The sequence below is a fragment of the Schistocerca gregaria genome, chromosome 4 (assembly GCF_023897955.1).
Source record: "Schistocerca gregaria isolate iqSchGreg1 chromosome 4, iqSchGreg1.2, whole genome shotgun sequence".
Taxonomy (NCBI): domain Eukaryota; kingdom Metazoa; phylum Arthropoda; class Insecta; order Orthoptera; family Acrididae; genus Schistocerca; species Schistocerca gregaria.
Window position 1 is genome coordinate 662737827 of NC_064923.1, and position 22296 is coordinate 662760122.

Consider the following 22296-nt stretch of genomic DNA (forward strand, 5'->3'; position numbering starts at 1 on the left):
TCCCTAACATTTTCTTTTCAGTGGATAGGCGAACTTACAACATTTTATTCTAACATGCAATTATCGAACAGTGAAACAGATGCAGTGATATAAGTTCTTGGACTCTGTAACCAGGGAGATTACATTTACTGTTTTCTTGTGCATACTGGCCTAATTATCACGAGTTAAAAAACATGACTTGAAGAAAATAAAAGAGTATAGGAACATGGCACTACCTTCTCCACATTTGTCGAGCCACTTGACAACCAAATCAATACTCCAACAACTTATAAAAATACCTGACACTTATTAGAATAAAACAACATTGCTAACATACAAAAGCAAACTACATCTCCCACACATGCCAACCAGCTGGTGACTAACAAAATAACTATGCCTTCTGTCAAAATACACCAATACACCCATTTTGATGACAAATTAATAATGAAATATATAATGCTGGTGATGAAAGAAACAGTGCTTGGTGTGAGCTGCACCCCTGTTAAAGAATAGAGAATGCATCAGCCACAAAGAAAAAAGTTTAGTAAGATGCTGCAATTTGCGATCCACATTCCAGTAGCTCTAAAGTTGCCTGAAGTGAGAGAGATGTTTCTGTAGATAACTTATCTAAACCTAAGAAAAACTTCTTACTCTGCACCAGTTTGTCTGATGCATTGAACATTTGATTGGAGGAAAAACTGAACATTAGTGACAAGAATGTGTGTCAAACCAAACTTCAAATATACAATTGTGCCTTTGACAGTTGTTGCTCTTCTGGCTTAACCATTTGGGCTCCCCACACTGATACAACTTGCCATCAGCTCCTCGCAGTTTATAATAAAAGTTTAATTAAAGAACTTTCAGTGTAGAATATGCTGGAAGAGTCTTCAATAGCATGCACAACTCTGCAGTTTTTACTCTTCTTAACACGTACTACAGATATCTTTGTGGGTTCGTCTCATTTTCATGTGGGTGAAATCCTCTCAATGAAATACATTTTAACCATTCTACATAAATGTTTTTTAGGCGATAAACAATGGGGTGAAACTACTATCTTCTCCGACATTATGAGTAGTTCTATTGTTGGAAGTAAAGAAGAAGTTATTCATTTCCCATCTCAGTTAACTGGAAGCCTTCCACAGTAACAACAACGTCCACAGTGGGTTGTGTAACTATTATTTTCACGAAATATGAAACAAAAAATTCCCTATCAGTCTCAAATTGTTAATAAAATATTCTGTTTTTATTACCATGTATTCTGTGTTCTGGAGGCTACACTTAGCTGCTTAACGTTAGTATTTTGTCATTGTTTGTGTGTAACAGTGGTCACTAGTCTTATTACTAGGGACCTAAAAAGTTTTCATTTTGTAATAAAAGCACATATAGATGCGAATTTTGCCCCAAAATACAAAAACATGAAATTACCTAATAAATGCTACTTCACAGTTAATTGTATGCAGATGAACTATTTTATCAAAGACAGTTTGAAATAGCTTTATTTTCTACATATAAATATTGAAAATGTAACCAGTTTTCAGTTACTGGTATTGCACACCATCTGGCAAAGTTCAATTGGAGAGATAATGAGCATGAAACACATTGGCAAACTAAAAAACAAACGAAATTCTACATCAGTCAGCTCGGTGTTCTGGTACCACGTCAACTGCAAGGGGTTGTGGAACCTAACAATTTACCACAAAGAAACATGTACGTTTATCTCATAGCTAAAGTTGCTATACTATGCACACTTTTAATGTGACAGTATTAGGTGGCAGTAGTTTTGAACTGTGGCTGTGTAAAATACCATCAGAGGTTTTTTATAACAACAAAAATAATCAATTATTGATAATATAATGTAAAGGGACAGATAACAAAAATCTACTCACCAAGCGGCAGCAAGAGCGCCCCCCCCCCCCCCCCCCCCACACACACACACAAACACACAAGGATTTAACTATTATTTTGTGTGTGTGTGTGTTTGTGTGTGTGTGTGTGTGTGTGTGTGTGTGTGTGTGAGAGAGAGAGAGAGAGAGAGAGAGAGAGAGAGAGAGAGAGAGAGAGAGAGAGAGAGAATAATATTTAAATGTGAATTTCGCCAAAAGTAGCTGCTACATTTTCAGGTCCCTACTTATTATAAACATGTAAACTGAGGTGACAAAAGTCACGGGATAGCGATATGCACATATGCATATGTCAGCAGCATCACGTACACAAGGTATAAAAGGGCACTGCACTGGCAGAGTTGTCATTTGTACTTTGTGATTAATGTGAAAAGATATCTCTGACATAATTATGGCCACAGAACAGGAATTAACATACTTCTACCACAGGATGGTAGTTGGAGCTAGAATTCCATTTTGGAAATTGTTAGGGAATCCAATATTCCAAGATACACAATACCAAGAGTATGCCAAGAATACTAATTTCAGGCATTACCTCTCACCATGGACAATGCAGTGGCTGATGGCCTTCACTTAATAACCAAGGACAGCAGCATTCACAGAGTTGTCAGTACTAACAGACAAGCAACAATACACACAATAATCACAGAAATCAATGTGGGATGTACAACATATTCACTAGGACAGCATTGCAAAATATGGCACATTAGTTGGCTATGGTAGCAGATGAGCAACGTAAATGCCTTTGCTAACAGCATGATACCACTTTCTCCGCTCTCCTGGGCTCGTGAGCAAATTAGTTGGACCCTAGATGCTTGGAAAACTGTGGCCTGGTCAGATGAGTCCCAATTTCAGTCTGTAAGAGCTGATGGTAGGGTTCGAGTGTACCACAAACTCCATGAAGGCATGAGTTCATGTTATCAACAAGGCACTGTGCAAGCTGGTGGTGGCTCCATAATGGTGTGGGCTGTGTTTGCAAGGAATGGATTGGTCCTCTGGTCCAACAGAACCAATCATTGACTGAAAATGGTCACATTGAATTACTTGGAGACCATCTGCAACCATTCATGAACTTCACGCTCTCAAACAATGATGGAATTTTTATTGGTGACAGTGAGCCATGTCACCAGGGCACAGTTGCCTGCGATTAGTTTGAAGATCATTCTGGACAGTTTGGGTGAATGATTTGGCCTCTCACATCACCCGACATAAATTCACCGAACATTCATGGGTCATAATTGAGAGGTCAGTTCGTGCATACAATCCTGCAGTCAACACTTCTCCAATTACGGACGGCAAGTTGGCTCAATATTTCTGACCGGGGGTGGGCGGGACTTCCAATGACTTGTTGATCCCATGCCACACTGAGTTGCTGCACTATGCCAGGCAAAAGGTGGTCCGACACGATATTACGAGTTAATTTACGACTATTGCCACCTAAGCAAATGTTAATACGGTATAGGAAGTGCTGGCACAATGTACAGAATTTAGAAGAAAAGGTAACAACTCACTGAATAGCAGATGCATTCTAAGTGTCTCGCCTCGAAACTACCTTGGGCAGTTAACAAAGAACCAACTTGTAAAGATCAAATTTTAGACACATCCATTAAAATAGATCTGAACTTCACAACTTGTTTAACATAGAACAGAAAATCAGAGATCATAAGGTCATTACAGAATCACTGAATATCAGTGTAACTAGGAATACAAATAAAGATAGGAAGATCTTTGTGTTGAGCAAGAGAAACAAGAAACAGATATCAGATTACCTGACAGGTCAATATAAAAATTTCACCTCTAGCACTGAAAACATTAAGCACCAATGGACAAAATTCAAGAGCACTGTACAATACACTTTGGACAGGCATGTGTCCAGCAATGTTGTGACTAACGGAAAAGACCGCAACCGCATTAGAAAGCTGCTGTGAAAGCAAAGAGAGCTTCACTGCAAAAGTATTCAAAGCCTCACAGACACGTAAAAACTACATTAAGCCAATATTAGCATAAAGAGGGCCATGTGTGAAGTATTCAAAGAATTTAAAAGTAAAATTCTATCTACCGACTTTACTGAAAATCCTAGGAAGTTTTGGTCTTTATTTTAAATTAGTAAACGAATCAAAGCCATCTGTCCGGGCCCCCTGTGACCAAATGGCGTTGAAACAAAGGGTGACACACAAAAAGGTCAAAAATACTAAATGTCTTTTTTCCAAAACTGTTTCACACTGGAAAATTGCACTGTAGTTCCTCCTCTAACTAGTCACACAAGTCACAAAATGAGAGATATTGGAATAAGTGACTGAGGGACAGAAAAGTAACTGAAATCTCTCAACTGAGAAAATGCCATTGGACCTGATGGAATAATAATTTAATTCCATATAAAATATGAGAAAGAACTTGCCCCTCTTCTGGCAGCAATGTACCGTAGATCTCTGAAGGAGCAAAGCGTTCCCAATGATTGGAAAAAAAGCATAGGTCATTCGTGTTTTCAAGAAGGGTCGTTAAACAGATACACAGAACCAAAAGTGTATATCTCTAATGTCAGTCTGTTGTAGGATTTTGGAACAAGTTATGCTCATGTATTATGACACTTCTGGAGCCTGAAAATCTCCTCTGTAGGAATCAATGTGAGGTTCATCCACAAGACCCAGAACACAGCACATACTGTCACAAAGGTAGATGCCACGTTTCTTGATTTGCAGAAGGCTTTTGACGCAGTTTTGCACTGCTGCCTAATGAACAAAACACGATTGCACCAAATATCAGACGAACTGTAAAATTAGACTGAAGAGTTCCTAGCAAACAGAACACCGCATGTCACCTACAACGGAGAGAAGCCTTCAACTGTACAGGTAACTTTGAGCACAGCTCAAGGGAGTGTTATAGAATCACAACATCTCACAATGCATATTAATGTCCTAATAGATAACATCAGAATTTCCAGTAGGCTATTCACAAATGATGCTGTTGCATAAAGTGAAGTCGCAATCCTGGAGGACTGTAATGAAATGATGGAAGACTTGTACAGGATCGATGTTTGGTGCAAAGAGTGGCAATTGACCCTTAACATAATCAAATGTAACATATTGCATATACATATTACGGCCCATTATAGTATGATTACATGATTGCTGAACTATCACTGAAAGCAGTTACTGCCATAAAATATCTAGGATTACACATACAGAGCAAATTGAAGGAAACAACAAATTAATCACAGGTAAAGTAGATGCCAGATTGAGATTCTTCAGGAAATGTAGCCCATCAACAAAGGAGGTAGCTTACAAAACACTTGTTCTTCTGCTAACAAATCAAGACTGGAACAAGAAAAGGGAAAGTAATACCGGTATATGAAGTACCCTCAACTACACAAAAAGAGGTGGCTTACCGAGTTTAGATGAGGCACCAGAACAAGTGCGTTCATGTGGAGCATCATAATGATGTTGAGGAGTGCGAATCGGAGGGGATACAGGACACACACAGGCGAGATTGAGTCCGACAGAATTACAGGAACATGGTTAACTCTCATCTATGTAAACTACTGTCCATTAAAATTGCTACACCACGAAGATGACGTGTTACAGACGTGAAATTTAACTGACAGGAAGAAGATGCTGTAATATGCAAATGATTAGCTTTTCAGAGCATTCACACAAGGTTGGCACCGGTGGCGACACCTACAACATGCTGACATGAGGAAAGTTTCCAACCGATTTCTCATACACAAACAGCAGTTGACCGGCGTTGCCTGGTGAAACATCGTTGTGATGCCTCGTGTAAGGAGGAGAAATGCATACCAATATGTTTCCGACTTTGATAAAGGTCAGATTGTAGCCTATCACGATTGTGGTTTATCATATTGCTGCTCGCGTTGGTCGAGATCCAATGACTGTTAGCAGAATATGGAATCGGTGGGTTCAGGAGGGTAATACAGAACGCCGTGCTGGATCTCAACGGCCTCGTATCACTAACAGTCGAGATGACAAGCATCTTATCCGCATAGCTGTAACGGATCGTGCAGTTACGTCTCGATCCCTGAGTCAACAGATGGGGACGTTTGCAAGGCAACAACCATCTGCACGAACAGTTCGACGACATTTGCAGCAGCATGGACTATCAGCTCAGAGACCATGGCTGCGGTTACCCTTGATGCTGCATTACAGACAGGAGCACCTGCGATGGTGTACTCAACGACGAACCTGGGTGCACAAATGGCAAAAAGTCATTTTTTCAGATGAATCCAGGTTCTGATTACAGCATCATGATGGTCGCATTCGTGTTTGGCGACATCACAGTGAACGCACATTGCAAGCATGTATTCCTTATCGCCATTCTGGCGTATCACCCGGCGTGATGGTATGCAGTGCATTGGTTACATGTATGGTCACCTCTTGTTCTCATTGACGGCACTTTGAACAGTGGACGTTACATTTCAGATGTGTTACGACCCGCGGCTCTACCCTTCATACGATCCCTGCGAAACCCTACATTTCAGCAGGATAATGCACGACCGCATGTTGCAGGTCCTGTACGGGCCTTTCTGGATAGAGAAAATGTTCGATTGCTGCACTGGCCAGCACATTCTCCAGATCTCTCACCAATTCAAAACATCTGATCAATGGTGGCCAAGCTACTGGCTTGTCACAATACACCAGTCACTACCGTATTTACTCGAATCTAAGCCACACTTTTTTTTCGATTGTTGTTATCCAAAAAACTGCCTATGGCTTAGAATTGAGTGCAAAGTAAGTGGAAGTTCTGAAAAATGTTGGTAGGTGCCACCACAACTAACTTCTGCCGTCGAATGTATGTAGCGCTACACAGGCATACTTTGCAGGCATAAAGATAAATACTGGCACCAAAACCTCTGCGTCAGTAAATAAAATTTTAAAGAAAGCTAGAAGACTAGCTTTTATCTCCACCCCGAGTTTCGACTACTGCATTTTCATACATTATCCAACGAAGTAAATAGAAATTCCCTATTCTACATCTTTGAGTAAAGCATCCTTTCAAATATTCATAGCAACAAAAATAAATTTCCTAAGATTTCATGTAGCGGCACGTATTGCTTCGTGGAATTTTGTGAAGAACTTTCATTATAGTGCCAAATTCAATAAGGGATTTATTTCTTTTGCGGAACAAAGTTCTAATCGTGCTGCAGGTTTGCGATACGGGATTGATGAGAGCAATGTCAGGCGATGGTGACAGCAAAGAGACAAATTATCTGAATGTTCAAGTAGCAGGAAAGCATTTAGTGGGCCAAAGTGTGGCCAATATCATGTACTAGAAGTGATTTTAAATGAATTTGTTAAGGAACAGTGTCAGAAATTCCTGCCTGTGAACACAGAAAATTTAAAAATTAAGGCACATGAAATTGGTAGAGAGCAAAAAATTCAAAATTTTAAGGCTAGTCGCAGCTGGATTGACCTGTTTCTGAAGCGCTGGGGTTTTTAACTTTGGAGGCGAACTTCAGTTGCTCAGAAGCTGCCGAAAAATTATGAAGAAGAACTTGTGGAATTTCAGAGCTTCATAATTAGGCGGCGCACAGAAAAGCAATACCTTCTTGGTCAGATAAGAAATGCTGGCTAGACTCCAGTACATTTTAACATGCCGTCAAATTATACGGTTGACGCCAAAGGAAAGAAAGATGTAATGGTTCTTACATCAGGGGGTGAAAAGCAGCGGACGTCCGTCATGCTTGCTTGCACAGCAGATGGACATAAATTACCCCCGTTCATAGTTTTCATACGAAAGACTTCACCGAAATCAGAATGTTTCTAAAAACTGTAATTGTATGCGCAAACGAAACTGAGTGGTTTTCAGAGGACATGGTGCTGGAATGGATTGGGTGAGTGTGGAATCGTCGCCCTGGCGCAATGCTTGATTTACGCAGTCTGTTGGTATTAGATGCGTACACAGGCCATACAACACCTGCAGTAAAACAAAAATTAGAGGAAAGCAAAACGGACTTGGCAGTAATTTCAGGTGGGATGACTTCAATTCTGCAACCACTTGAAGTCTGTTTGAATAAACCACTTACGGGCAAACTTAAAACGCATGTACACAGATTGGCTTTTGAAAAGCGACAGACAACTGACACCAACAGGATGTGTAAAACACACAAGTTTGTCGCAGGTGTGCTAATGGATTTATGATGCATTGAAGTGTGTTCCAAATCAGACTGTGAAACATGCATTTAAAAAATGTTCAACATCCAATGCACTAGATAGTACGGAGGATGATACTCTGTATGAAGAAATGAGCAACAAAGAATCGAGTGATAGTTATTCAGACTCATGATTGAGATTTTAAACATTTAGTATAAGATGTATTACAAAACTAATAAAATTTTGTTTTAAATTTCAGCACTTAATTTCTACATTATTTTCATTTTTATTTTATAGGTGTTGCACAGGACAGAAAAGAGTGGAGAGCTGCATCACACAAGTCTACCAACTGAAGACAACAACACCACACACTGCATTTGAACTCATCTCTCAAAATCTACTACGAAAATCCAACTGGCAAGACTGTTTGGGATGTATGTCAACATGGCCAACTCTACGTTCTGAATTTTTTCCTACCTGTGACAAGAGATGATTGCTAATAGGAACTTTTATGAATTGTGAGTCACATGCAGTATTCTCTTCACCAAACGACTAATACGAATGTAAACATTAAGCCATGTATTCTTTTGTGTTTGCTGCTATCTCATTTAAATCCTGTCTGCCTAAGAAAACTAGGAAATGAGAGTGAGACAACAGCAAACACGGAAGAATATACATATTATGTCATGTTTATATTCATATTATTCTTATGCTGAATAGTGACACAGTCAGAAATGAAGCATGGCAACTGACTAGATTTTTAAATCTAAGATGACTAATTCCTGTGCAGAATGTAATGCACTAAAGAGGCGTATGCAAAGATTTTCGAACGGAGAAAATGTTTCGCTAAACTCTCGTTCAGAACATCATCTATCATACGCAGTCTATTATTTGGTTCTTGTTGATCATTGTCAAAGAAAGCAGCAGTGTAAGTAACAACAAATAGCAGTCTCTTGCCATTGTTTTGCTAGTGAGACAATTCCTCTCTTTTTTAAATTGTAAGTGGCCGTAGCGCGCACAAAAGCGAGCCTTTCCACGAGCAGCGACAAGTTGTAAACACTCACTATCAGAATGCGACAAACAACACATGACACAGTACAATAATGTATTTTCAGCTTAGAGTGACGTTAACACCTATAACAAAGAGAATGGCACTTATCAGATTAAAGCAAAAAAAGCAATTGATTTAAACCAGACGAAGCATGTGAAATTGGAATGGTACCTGTATAAATACAGACAGAGCACCTGACGCATTATGACGGCTACCTGGTAAAGCTTAACTGATAAGCTTACGACTCGAACCAAACTACTGTAGCTGAATCTTCATCCATTCGACCTAAATTGTGTCTCATGTTACACTGTTTCAATTTGGAGGCGAGGTCTAAAACTTCCCTCTCCCCTGGAATTTTGAGTCTCAAATTTCAGGTGCGACAGATTCAAGTGGGGCTTAGATTCGAGTAAATACTGTACTCTCGATGAACCGTGGTATCGTGTTGAAGGTGCATGGGCAGCTGTGCCTGTACACGCCATGCAAGCTCTGTTTGACTCAATGACCAGGTGTATCAAGGCCATTATTATGGCCAGAGGTGGTTGTTCTGGGTACCCAAATTGCGTAAAAATGTAACCACATGTCAGTTCTAGTATTATATATTTGTCCAATGAATACCCGTTTATCATCTGCATTTCTTCTTGGTTAAGCAATTTTAATGGCCAGTAGTGTAGTTCAGAAAAGTTGGTGTGGGGAGGATTGTTAAGCAGCCATTGAAATCAAGCATATTATGCTCAGCGGTTTGTCCCATCACTTGTTGGTCAAATCTACTTCTGGCCCATTTTGTGGTGGCCACTCATTTGGATGGACAGTCGGATGCTGTGCAGGAATTTCAGCTGTGCTGTTGTATGACAGGGCTGCTTTCACAGGTGGCCTTGCATTTGTTGGAAGAGGATAAACCTGTAAAAGGACTGGAAGATGATTTGCTACAAGTGTGAACTGGATAGGTTTTGCGCCACTACCCACAACTCTTATCCTACTCCCAGCAACTACGTTGAGTTATGCCTGAAGTTACTTCAACATCTGAAGACTTTTCTCCATTGTAGATGACATACGGTATTGTGTTTGCTACAAACTCTTCAGTTCAATTTCACAATTGGTCTGCTATGCATGCAATCTGGCTCTAATATAATACTTGTTAAGAGAAAACATTCTTACGAAACCTACTACCTGGTTCCAGCAGCAGTAGCAGCTATATATACTTTAAATTCATTTATTGTACATGGTATAATACGGATTTTGCACATAACATGTTTTTAAATTAGTTTGTTGCAACTGCTTCAATATCATTAGATCCTTCATGACTATGAATGTTGACTGGAGAACATTCAGCCCTATTTCTGCAAAGTTGTCAGAAAACAAAACACAAATTTTTTCATCCATATATGGATCACAATGCAGTTACAATGCAAGTACGGAATAAAATTGCAGGATTAATTCAACACTTCTAATTCTGAAGAGCAACAAACACTGAAACCAACTCTTCCCAAACAGTTTGCATTTCAGCAGCCACCAGCAATCAACAGCAAACAGAAAAACACAAGAACACAACAAAGTCTGTAGCAAGCAGATATCTGACACCTGGAATGTTGGATTAACCCTTTCCACTCCAATGTCGAGTGCCACTCGACATTGCGAAATTTGTTTTCCACTCCGATGTCGAGCATCATTCGACATGACTTTTCGAAGCTCTCAGACGTATTTTGAGTCTAATAGGCATTATTGCTGCAGTGTGCCGCCATCTAGGAGAACTAGTGTTAACTCTGTGTCTAACAGTAGCAGCTGTGTTAAGCCAAAGATTGTAATTATTACGTTCAAGTCCACGTGCTCTAAATGGCAAGTTCTTCATGTACAGTCCTTTCTGAGGAAGAAAGTTTAGATCTTTTAGGGCAATCTCTAAGTGAAAACGAGAGTGAAAATGATTTTGATTACGATAGTAATTCATTTCAAAACAATTCGAGTGATGACGACAAAGAAAACAGTGACAATGTGCATGTTTCTAGTGATTCAGCAGAGGATTCATGGCGAATGTGGAGTGACACTGACACTGACTTCACAGATTTTCCTTTCAACAAATGAAAGTGTGGTTGTATAACAAAAAGTAGTTTTGTTCCATCATCGCCCGTCGGATTCTTTCAATTAATTTTTACAGATAACCTATTTCAACAAGTAGCAGATGAAACGAATAGGTATGCTACATCAAAAATACATAAAGTGACACCACTTCCACAACATTCTGCATGGTGGGACTGGAGAAATGTTACCATGGAAGAAATGAAACGCTTCCATGGTGTGCTACTGAATATGGCATTACAAAAGTGTAAGAACTTACAGGATTTTTTTTTTTTATTTAAGAGAATGGTTACAATTATCCAACTTCTTTCCAGACTGTTTTAGTCGCAGACGATTTATGCAAATTTTCTGGGCACTTCATGTTTCTAACCCGACGAGTGCTACACATGTCAACAGTCAGGTTCAGTCACGTCTGAGTAAAGTGACATGTGTACTGAATTACTAGTCTGGCAATTTCTCAAAATTTATCGACCATATCAGTATTTAGCTGCTGATGAATCTACAGTATCGTTCAATGGTAGTGTATTGTTCAAAATGTACAATCCTCAAAAACCAACAAAATGGGGACTCAGAGTTTATGTAATTTCAGATTCATCAAATGGTTATATCTGCAGTTTGATACCCTATTTTGGCTCTGTAACAACTCAGTAATTGATTTGTCTACACTCGAATTTTTCTGAGAGAATAGTTCTTCAGCTGCTAGCTAATACCAGAAATGCTACCAGGCAATCAGGGTATCATTTGTACACTGGCAGTTTTTATACAAGTGTTGCATTCGCTGATGAGCTGTTGAAACAGAACATGCATCTCACAGGAACGATTCAATCGCAAAAACCTTCCAGCTGCAATCAGGAAAAGAGCTCTGTGTCTAAGGAAGCACCAAATAAAATGCCTCCGCAACAACAAAATGATGGTTCTGGCATGGCAAGATAAACGAACAGTTCTCATGCTTTCTACAAAAGCCAATAACTCAATGTCACTTATAGAAAGGAGAAACAGAAATGAAAGGGAAGAAATAAAGAAACCAAATGTGATTATTGATTATACTTCAAAAATGGGTGGAGTTGATTGATCTGACCATTTTATTTCCAGTTACGGTTTTCTAATGAAAAGTCTCAAGAGGTGGTGAAAACTATACTTCTGGCTGTTGGAGGTAGGACTTGTAAACAGATATTTACTAAACAAGAACCACTGTGAGACAAACAACTTGACAAAGCATTCCGTAAAAGTGTTATAAGAGGATTAGTTGCCGAAGAAAGAACTCAAGGACAGAAACGAGGACGTTGTTCAACTTCTCATGACGAGCAACGCTTGAATGGAAAGTAGCACATTATCAACAAGCTTCCTGGGAACAAGCGTAAGCATTGTGCAGTGTGCTCAGACAGAAAAAAGAAAGGTGGCAGGCGTGAAACTGTGTATTACTGCAAAACATGCTCATGAAACCCAGCTCTCCACCCTGAAGAGTGTTTCATAAAATACCACACAATGGAAAGTTTTGTACTGTAAAAGCTTACGTAAATATATGAATGAAAGCACACATTTTGTTTTAATGTATACCCCAATTGTTGGCCAGCGGCCACATTGTTTCCACAAAGAGACCCGCGCAAATCTCTGCGGAGTACTGAGCACTGCCGCCCAGGCGGCGTCGATTTATATAACAGCGTGCGGAGCCGCCCTGTGTCTGCCTTACGGAGTGCAAAGGGTTAAAACACAAAAGAAAGAAAAAACTAACGTAACAATAAAAAAGTTTCCAGAAGCTTACTATTCACCACAGCAAGACCACAGATGATTCACCCCAGCAAACTGTCACAATATTAACTGCAGGTGTAAACAGAGATATGTACAGCAATATGTCCATACAAACTTAATAAGAAAAGCTAATTAAGAAACAAACAAGTGAAATACAAAAACACCTCTCTTGTTTGTAAGATGCAAGTCAAGGTTTTAGTTTCTTAACTGCAATAAGGTCATGTAACTGTAAGCAGTTACCTTATGTTTCCAAATAATTTTCTCTGGTTTTTCTTTGCTCACAGCACATATGAAACCACTTGGTACAATGATCTTTAGTTCAAAAGGCAGTGTGACGTCTACACTAGCAGCACCTCCACAATCGCCACCATTTTCTCTCATGTATTTTATATCATGCTGACCAACACTAAAATTCCAACTGAAACAAAAGTTTGAGCTATTGTTAGAAGCTATCCTATTACATTTCTGATGAATTTTCAGGCCACATTGTCAATACACAGCTTAAATGGTTTAAACAAAAAAGAGACTACAACAGACAGTCTCCTACTGAAATTCTTAAATAAATACATAAATAGAGAACACAATCTAAATGTACAGTAATAACAAAAAATAAAGGCTTCCTTAACACTATGTATAGATCACAATAACAAGAAAGATAATGTGCTGAATGTGATAAATTTAGCAAAAGCAATGGATAGATGGTACCTCGACAACCCAAAAGTTAAAATACAATTCCAGACAATGAATTCATGAGGGAACATAGAACTTGTTTTAAAATGGCTATATCAATCAGATGACATACAATTAAAATCAGTACAGCATTTCTTCTTCTAAAATATCCCATAATGAAGCACTTCTCTTGGAATGAACTGCACCCAGAAACACTCCTCCTGAGAGCTTATTCTATGGCATTCTCAAATAGTGTCACAGTTGCAGCAAAATTTTCCCAATGATCCAGGAAGATATTTATATATTTTTATATCTGTTGTAGATCACAAAATTTTTATTTGGCCACATTATTAATTTCTGTCAACAATGACCATCTTTAGACCCACAAAATGTAGACACATCTTGTTGTAGAAAATATACCAAAATGTTATTTTATCCATGCTGGATCTTGTGAGCTCCGCAGCCATTAATGACAGTCGGTGAATGATGCAACCAGCCACAAATTGCATTTCATGATTCACCAAACATACCAAAATTACAAAACAAGGTAACAGAAATCAATTTAAGAATAAACTAAACAGTCGCATACCTGAATGCACACAGTTTGCTAATCATATTCAGTCAGCATGTGGAAAAATGGTACAGTCACAATAACAAGCCCGACAAGATTCATCGTACACATATAAAATTTCCTCCCCCCATGAACCATGGACCTTGCCGTTGGTGGGGAGGCTTGCGTGCCTCAGCGATACAGATGGCTGTACCGTAGGTGCAACCACAACGGAGGGGTATCTGTTGAGAGGCCAGACAAACGTGTGGTTCCTGAAGAGGGGCAGCAGCCTTTTCAGTAGTTGCAGGGGCAACAGTCTGGATGATTGACTGATCTGGCCTTGCAACATTAACCAAAACGGCCTTGCTGTGCTGGTACTGCGAACGGCTGAAAGCAAGGGGAAACTACAGCCGTAATTTTTCCCGAGGACATGCAGCTTTACTGTATGATTAAATGATGATGGCATCCTCTTGGGTAAAATATTCCGGAGGTAAAATAGTCCCCCATTCGGATCTCCGGGCGGGGACTACTCAGGAGGATGTCGTTATCAGGAGAAAGAAAACTGGCGTTCTACGGATCGGAGCGTGGAATGTCAGATCCCTTAATCGGGCAGGTAGGTTAGAAAATTTAAAAAGGGAAATGGATAGGTTAAAGTTAGATATAGTGGGAATTAGTGAAGTTCGGTGGCAGGAGGAACAAGACTTCTGGTCAGGTGACTACAGGGTTATAAACACAAAATCAAATAGGGGTAATGCAGGAGTAGGTTTAATAATGAATAGGAAAATAGGAATGCGGGTAAGCTACTACAAACAGCATAGTGAACGCATTATTGTGGCCAAGATAGATACGAAGCCCACACCTACTACAGTAGTACAAGTTTATATGCCAACTAGCTCTGCAGATGATGAAGAAATTGAAGAAATGTACGATGAAATAAAAGAAATTATTCAGATAGTGAAGGGAGACGAAAATTTAATAGTAATGGGTGACTGGAATTCGAGTGTAGGAAAAGGGAGAGAAGGAAACATAGTAGGTGAAAATGGATTGGGGCTAAGAAATGAAAGAGGAAGCCGCCTAGTAGAATTTTGCACGGAGCACAACTTAATCATAGCTAACACTTGGTTTAAGAATCATGAAAGAAGGTTGTATACGTGGAAGAACCCTGGAGATACTAAAAGGTATCAGATAGATTATATAATGGTAAGACAGAGATTTAGGAACCAGGTTTTAAGTTGTAAGACATTTCCAGGGGCAGATGTGGACTCTGACCACAATCTATTGGTTATGACCTGTAGATTAAAACTGAAGAAACTGCAAAAATGTGGGAAATTAAGGAGATGGGACCTGGGTAAACTGAAAGAACCAGAGGTTGTACAGAGTTTCAGAGAGAGCATAAGGGAACAATTGACTGGAATAGGGGAAAGAAGTACAGTAGAAGAAGAATGGGTAGCTCTGAGGGATGTAGTAGTGAAGGCAGCAGAGGATAAAGTAGGTACAAAGACGAGGGCTGCTAGAAATCCTTGGGTAACAGAAGAAATATTGAATTTAATTGATGAAAGGAGAAAATATAAAAATGCAGTAAATGAAGCAGGCAACAAGGAATACAAACGTCTCAAAAATGCGATCGACAGGAAGTGCAAAGTGGCTAAACAGGGATGGCTAGAGGACAAATGTAAGGATGTAGAAGCCTATCTCACTAGGGGTAAGATAGATACTGCCTACAGGAAAATTAAAGAGACCTTTGGAGAGAAGAGAACCATGTGTATGAATATCAAGAGCTCAGATGGCAGCCCAGTTCTAAGCAAAGAAGGGAAGGCAGAAAGGTGGAAGGAGTATATAGAAGGTTTATACAAGGGCGATGTACTTGAGGACAATATTATGGAAATAGAAGAGGATGTAGATGAAGACGAAATGGGAGATACGATACTGCGTGAAGAGTTTGACAGAGCACTGAAAGACCTGAGTCGAAACAAGGCCCCCGGAGTAGACAACATTCCATTAGAACTACTGACGGCCTTGGGAGAGCCAGTCATGACAAAACTCTACCAGCTGGTGAGCAAGATGTATGAGACAGGCGAAATACCCTCAGACTTCAAGAAGAATATAATAATTCCAATCCCAAAGAAAGCAGGTGCTGACAGATGTGAAAATTACCGAACTGTCAGTTTAATAAGCCACGGCTGCAAAATACTAACGCGAATTCTTTACAGACGAATGGAAAAACTGGTAGATGCAGACCTCGGGGAGGATCAGTTTGGATTCCGTCGAAATGTTGGAACACGTGAGGCAATACTGACCTTACGACTTATCTTAGAAGAAAGATTAAGAAAAGGCAAACCTACGTTTCTAGCATTTGTAGACTTAGAGAAAGCTTTTGACAATGTTGACTGGAATACTCTCTTTCAAATTCTAAAGGTGGCAGGGGTAAAATACAGGGAGTGAAAGGCTATTTACAATTTGTACAGAAACCAGGTGGCAGTCATAAAAGTCGAGGGGCATGAAAGGGAAGCAGTGGTGGGGAAAGGAGTGAGACAGGGTTGTAGCCTCTCCCCGATGTTATTCAATCTGTATATTGAGCAAGCAGTAAAGGAAACAAAAGAAAAATTTGGAGTAGGTATTAAAGTCCATGGAGACGAAGTAAAAACTTTGAGGTTCGCCGATGACATTGTAATTCTGTCAGAGACGGCAAAGGACTTGGAAGAGCAGTTGAACGGAATGGACAGTGTCTTGAAAGGAGGATATAAGATGAACATTAACAAAAGCAAAACGAGGATAATGGAATGTAGTCAAATTAAATCGGGTGATGCTGAGGGAATTAGATTAGGAAATGAGACACTTAAAGTAGTAAAGGAGTTTTGCTATTTAGGAAGAAAAATAACTGATGATGGTCGAAGTAGAGAGGATATAAAATGTAGACTGGCAATGGCAAGGAAAGCGTTTCTGAAGAAGAGAAATTTGTTAACATCGAATATAGATTTATGTATCAGGAAGTCGTTTCTGAAAGTATTTGTTTGGAGTGTAGCCATGTATGGAAGTGAAACATGGACGATAACTAGTTTGGACAAGAAGAGAATAGAAGCTTTCGAAATGTGGTGCTACAGAAGAATACTGAAGATAAGGTGGATAGATCACGTAACTAATGAGGAGGTATTGAATAGGATTGGGGAGAAGAGAAGTTTGTGGCACAACTTGACTAGAAGAAGGGATCGGTTGGTAGGACATGTTTTGAGGCATCAAGGGATCACAAATTTAGCATTGGAGGGCAGCGTGGAGGGCAAAAATCGTAGAGGGAGACCAAGAGATGAGTACACTAAGCAGATTCAGAAGGATGTAGGTTGCAGTAGGTACTGGGAGATGAAGCAGCTTGCACAGGATAGAGTAGCATGGAGAGCTGCATCAAACCAGTCTCAGGACTGATGACAACAACAACACAACATATAAAATTTAAGAGCCCGATGCACAGTTGTAATAAACATGCTGAATCTGTGAAGGAACTTATCACACTTCTATGTGGCAGCAGGTCAGTCACTGCTGCACTATCACAACTGTGCATGTGGTATTTAAATCTTATATGTATAGAATGAAACTTGTTTAGCTCATTACTGTGATTGTACCATTTTCACACACATCAACTCAATGTGATTAGCAAACTGCATGTACTAAGTAATTTCACTGTTTCATTTATGGTTAAATTGATTTTAGATGCCGTGTATTTTAACTCTGGTGTATTTTGCATGACAAGATGTCTATATTTTGTATGTCTGAGAATGGTCATTATCAACTGAAATGAATAATGTAACATATAAAAACAAATTTTTTTGGCAATTCGTACCTGGAATGAAAATACACTCCTGGAAATTGAAATAAGAACACCGTGAATTCATTGTCCCAGGAAGGGGAAACTTTATTGACATATTCCTGGGGTCAGATACATCACATGATCACACTGACAGAACCACAGGCACATAGAGACACGCAACAGAGCATGCACAATGTCGGCACTAGTACAGTGTATATCCACCTTTCGCAGCAATGCAGGCTGCTATTCTCCCATGGAGACGATCGTAGAGATGCTGGATGTAGTCCTGTGGAACGGCTTGCCATGTCATTTCCACCTGGCGCCTCAGTTGGACCAGCGTTCGTACTGGACGTGCAGACCGCGTGAGACGACGCTTCATCCAGTCCCAAACATACTCAATGGGGGACAGATCCGGAGATCTTGCTGGCCAGGGTCGTTGACTTACACCTTCTAGAGCATGTTGGGTGGCACGGGATACATGCGGATGTGCATTGTCCTGTTGGAACAGCAAGTTCCCTTGCCGGTCTAGGAATCGTAGAACGATGGGTTCGATGACGGTTTGGATGTACCGTGCACTATTCAGTGTCCCCTCGACGATCACCAGAGGTGTACGGCCAGTGTAGGAGATCGCTCCCCACACCACGATGCCGGGTGTTGGCCCTGTGTGCCTCGGTCATATGCAGTCCTGATTGTGGCGCTCACCTGCAAGGCGCCAAACACGCATACGACCATCATTGGCACCAAGGCAGAAGCGACTCTCATCGCTGAAGACGACACGTCTCCATTCGTCCCTCCATTCACGCCTGTCGCGACACCACTGGAGGCGGGCTCCACGATGTTGGGGCGTGAGCGGAAGACGGCCTAACGGTGTGCGGGACCATAGCCCAGCTTCATGGAGACGGTTGCGAATGGTCCTCGCCGATACCCCAGGAGCAACAGTGTCCCTAATTTGCTGGGAAGTGGCGGTGCGGTCCCCTACAGCACTGCGTAGGATCCTACGGTCTTGGCGTGCATCCATGCGTCGCTGCGGTCCGGTCCCAGGTCGACAGGCACGTGCACCTTCCGCCGACCACTGGCGACAACATCAATGTACTGTGGAGACCTCACGCCCCACGTGTTGAGCAATTTGGCGGTACGTCCACCCGGCCTCCCGCATGCCCACTATATGCCCTCGCTCAAAGTCCGTCAACTGCACATACGGTTCACGTCCACGCTGTCGCGGCATGCTACCAGTGTTAAAGACTGCAATGGAGCTCCGTATGCCACGGCAAACTGGCTGACACTGACGGCGGCGGTGCACAAATGCTGCACAGCTAGCGCCATTCGACGGCCAACACCGCGGTTCCTGGTGTGTCCGCTGTGCCGTGCGTGTGATCATTGCTTGTACAGCCCTCTCGCAGTGTCCGGAGCAAGTATGGTGGGTCTGACACACCGGTGTCAATGTGTTCTTTTTTCCATTTCCAGGAGTGTATTTAACTATGGCACTCCTCTTCAGAAATCATAATGGTAAATATGAGCACTCTTACTCACTCACTGCTTGGAAATGAGCACTCGCAATCAAATGGGGTGGGGAAACAGCTTTATGATCATACTTCTAATCGACTTTCCCCTCCAAACCATCTCCTGCTTGCTATTAGTTGGCTGTTGTGGCTGTACCTTGAATACAAGCCAGTCTGCTTGAGCAAGTCCAAGAAGAAGGCTCCTCTGTGCATTTCAGTCTTGAGATCAATGCTGCTATTCCACACACTGAATTGTGTGAAGTTTATTATTCATGTCCACATGAAACTCTGTCGCGAGCAAACATTTCCCTCTTCCATGATGAAATTGTCATAAATAATAAATGCCCAAGAGAATTATATAGCTGGACACAGTTTTACATGAAGAGACGACGTGCATGTGTCCAACCACTACAGATAAAAGAGGCACAATGTGTTTCATGAAAATATTGCTAACAAAGAACATTTCATGTATGATTCAAGATCCCAAATCCTGCAAAAGAAATAAGGTTACGGAAAAAGTGTAGAGTGGAGTACCTGTCTGTTTAGAGACTAACCCAAGTCTCATTTCAGAAGATTACAGTCTTACTTTAATTTACTGTGCTGTTCATATACTGACACCTCTGCAGATGCTCCTTCCCGTGAGAAGTAGTGGGTGGTAAAAGTTGGTGTAGCACTCCAATCTTATACCATTGGTTTAATAACAGGAAGCATCAGTCACTATATGTGGTAAAATCTTCATCCCTCAAACATGAATTGCTACAATCCTGTTATCATAATTTTATTTTGTCCAATTTTTCAGTTCCAGGCTGTGGTTTAAGGCACTGAACTTCTGCCTATTTTACAACCATTATATCTATGATAAATAAGCAATTTTTTTTTTTCAAAATATTGCACTAGAGAACGCATGCCAACTGTGTCAAATACTGCTCAGTCACCTGGCAACAACAATACTTGGGGCTATTATCAAATAACGGGAAACTATTACAGCCTAACTTTCTTAAATTAAGCTACAGTGTTTACACACAAACAACAACTGTAGTCTCCAGATAAGAGTTTTCACTAGTAATGCTATACAATAATTACTATCTGTATTAACTGAAGTGCAGTCCTAAGCACACATGAGAAATTTTACAAAAATGAGGCTGATTACTTTCCAAAGTGTGCACCACCTCTCTGAGCTTAGTCTGCTCCAAATTAGCAAACACACTCCACTGTGGTTTGTCCGGTTTAATGGTATCTTGATAGCACTCACTTAAGGCAGTTATCTTCCATCAACTCTCACATCAATGACAGCACAGTATCCCACACCACACAGTTTACTGCACAATACAGATGTTGCAAGTAATTTACAGTATAGCGGTTTGTATGTGGTAGCTTTGTGTAGTACTAAAGTAGCAACAACATGCTCAACTTCTTTGTCAATTGCTTTACAGTTCCAAATTACTGTCATTTCTGAGATATTTCAATGGTTTATGATAACCATTGTGTTAATTGTAATGGTAATCACCCTAAGAACAAACAAAGGCTTAGTTAAAAACTGCAGAGTAACAGGTATGTCACAAAAGCAATGTTTTTACTTCTAAACGAGCCTTTATGCAGAATAAATAATTTACACACCGCTCCTCACCCGATCGAGCTTCCACAGCCCTGACCGTCTGTGTCTGACGTTGTACAACAATAACATCTTGGCTGTAAGAGTTCTCTTTAGTATAATTTGTGCATCCTTTCATTGAACACTCATACAACAGCTTCCCGGTTTTCACTTCAACACCGTATGTTCTGCTTTCCTTTCCACCTAGAAACAAAGAAGGATGAACATCAAGACATATTCTACTGTATATGCAAAGATGGCAAATGGAGGAAAATGGGTAAAAGTATACGTTAGGATCAGTGGTGTATTTACATGTTTCACGCAAAAATACTGTCAGCACTCGCCCTGAGGTACAACTGGAACAAAAGGGGATGTGAAAGCTGCCAGTGCAACATCACTAATGACAGGAGTGGGCAGACGATGTGTTCAGAAGCAAAAGAAGGAATATTATAACACTGTCACATCAGTACACCACAGCCTCTGAAATATACACACATTTGGAGAAGAGAGTCACATGACAACCAAGGTAACAAATCTAATTGCTGCTTGTTTCACTCACAGCGATTTATGCTGTGCTATTAGGTCTCAACCTAGCCACAACCTTGAAGTTTGTGATATAATTGGAAAAGACAGACAAATATTTGTGACAACAGGGGAGAAGAGTGCGAAAGCAACAAGCTGCCGACCCATGAGCATTAGAGAAGTACCGCCATGGCTGGTACTGGCCCTGATTTAGACTTTAGCCCAGAAGATGTGTCTATCCCAAGTAAAACTAGTTCAATCTGATGAGTGAAAGTTTCTTTTGTTACATTCATAAAAGGTAAGAGAGATTATAGTTAAACAGCACACATAATAGTTGAAAGAACGCATTTGTGAAGAAAAAATTTACAATGCAGCATTATTAATAAAGATTTACAACTAGACTGGAAATAACTTCATTTCTTTACAAAATATGTAAAATATAAATAATTCAACAACAAGAGCTGCTGTAAAGATGCTTTTAAGCAGTTGATTAATAAGTTGAACTTGCTATTTTGACATTCCAACCATCCTATTATTTAAGGCAGACTAGGTTTAACAAATTTTCCTTTTATCAATCAGATTTATGGGACTTGTTACATCTTTGTTAATGTTAATGTGGAATGACATGTGAGCTTGAGATGACTGGAAGTGAATCAAATGTTACTCACAACTATCCTACTTAATAATACTTGTTAGGTATGTTCTTCCACATAACAGTCAACACCATCGCTTAACATGTTCACTGCACGCCTAGTGATATATGTTTAACTACTAGGCCAGGCAGGTACAGACTGTTAGACTTGAGGCTCTAT

The 22296-nt window shown here is 40.3% G+C and overlaps 1 protein-coding gene across 2 annotated transcripts in view; it reads right to left on the reverse strand.

Moving 5' to 3' along the window:
• LOC126267175 (eukaryotic translation initiation factor 2-alpha kinase-like) overlaps positions 1–22296 on the reverse strand; it is a 165367-nt gene that overhangs the window by 112399 nt on the left and 30672 nt on the right. For both annotated transcript variants that reach the window (XM_049972136.1, XM_049972137.1), the window contains exons 4-5: positions 20989–21166; positions 13095–13272 (exon numbers count right to left, since the gene is read on the reverse strand). In XM_049972136.1, coding sequence (XP_049828093.1) covers positions 13095–13272; positions 20989–21166 — 356 coding nt within the window. The remainder of the gene's footprint in view (positions 1–13094; positions 13273–20988; positions 21167–22296) is intronic.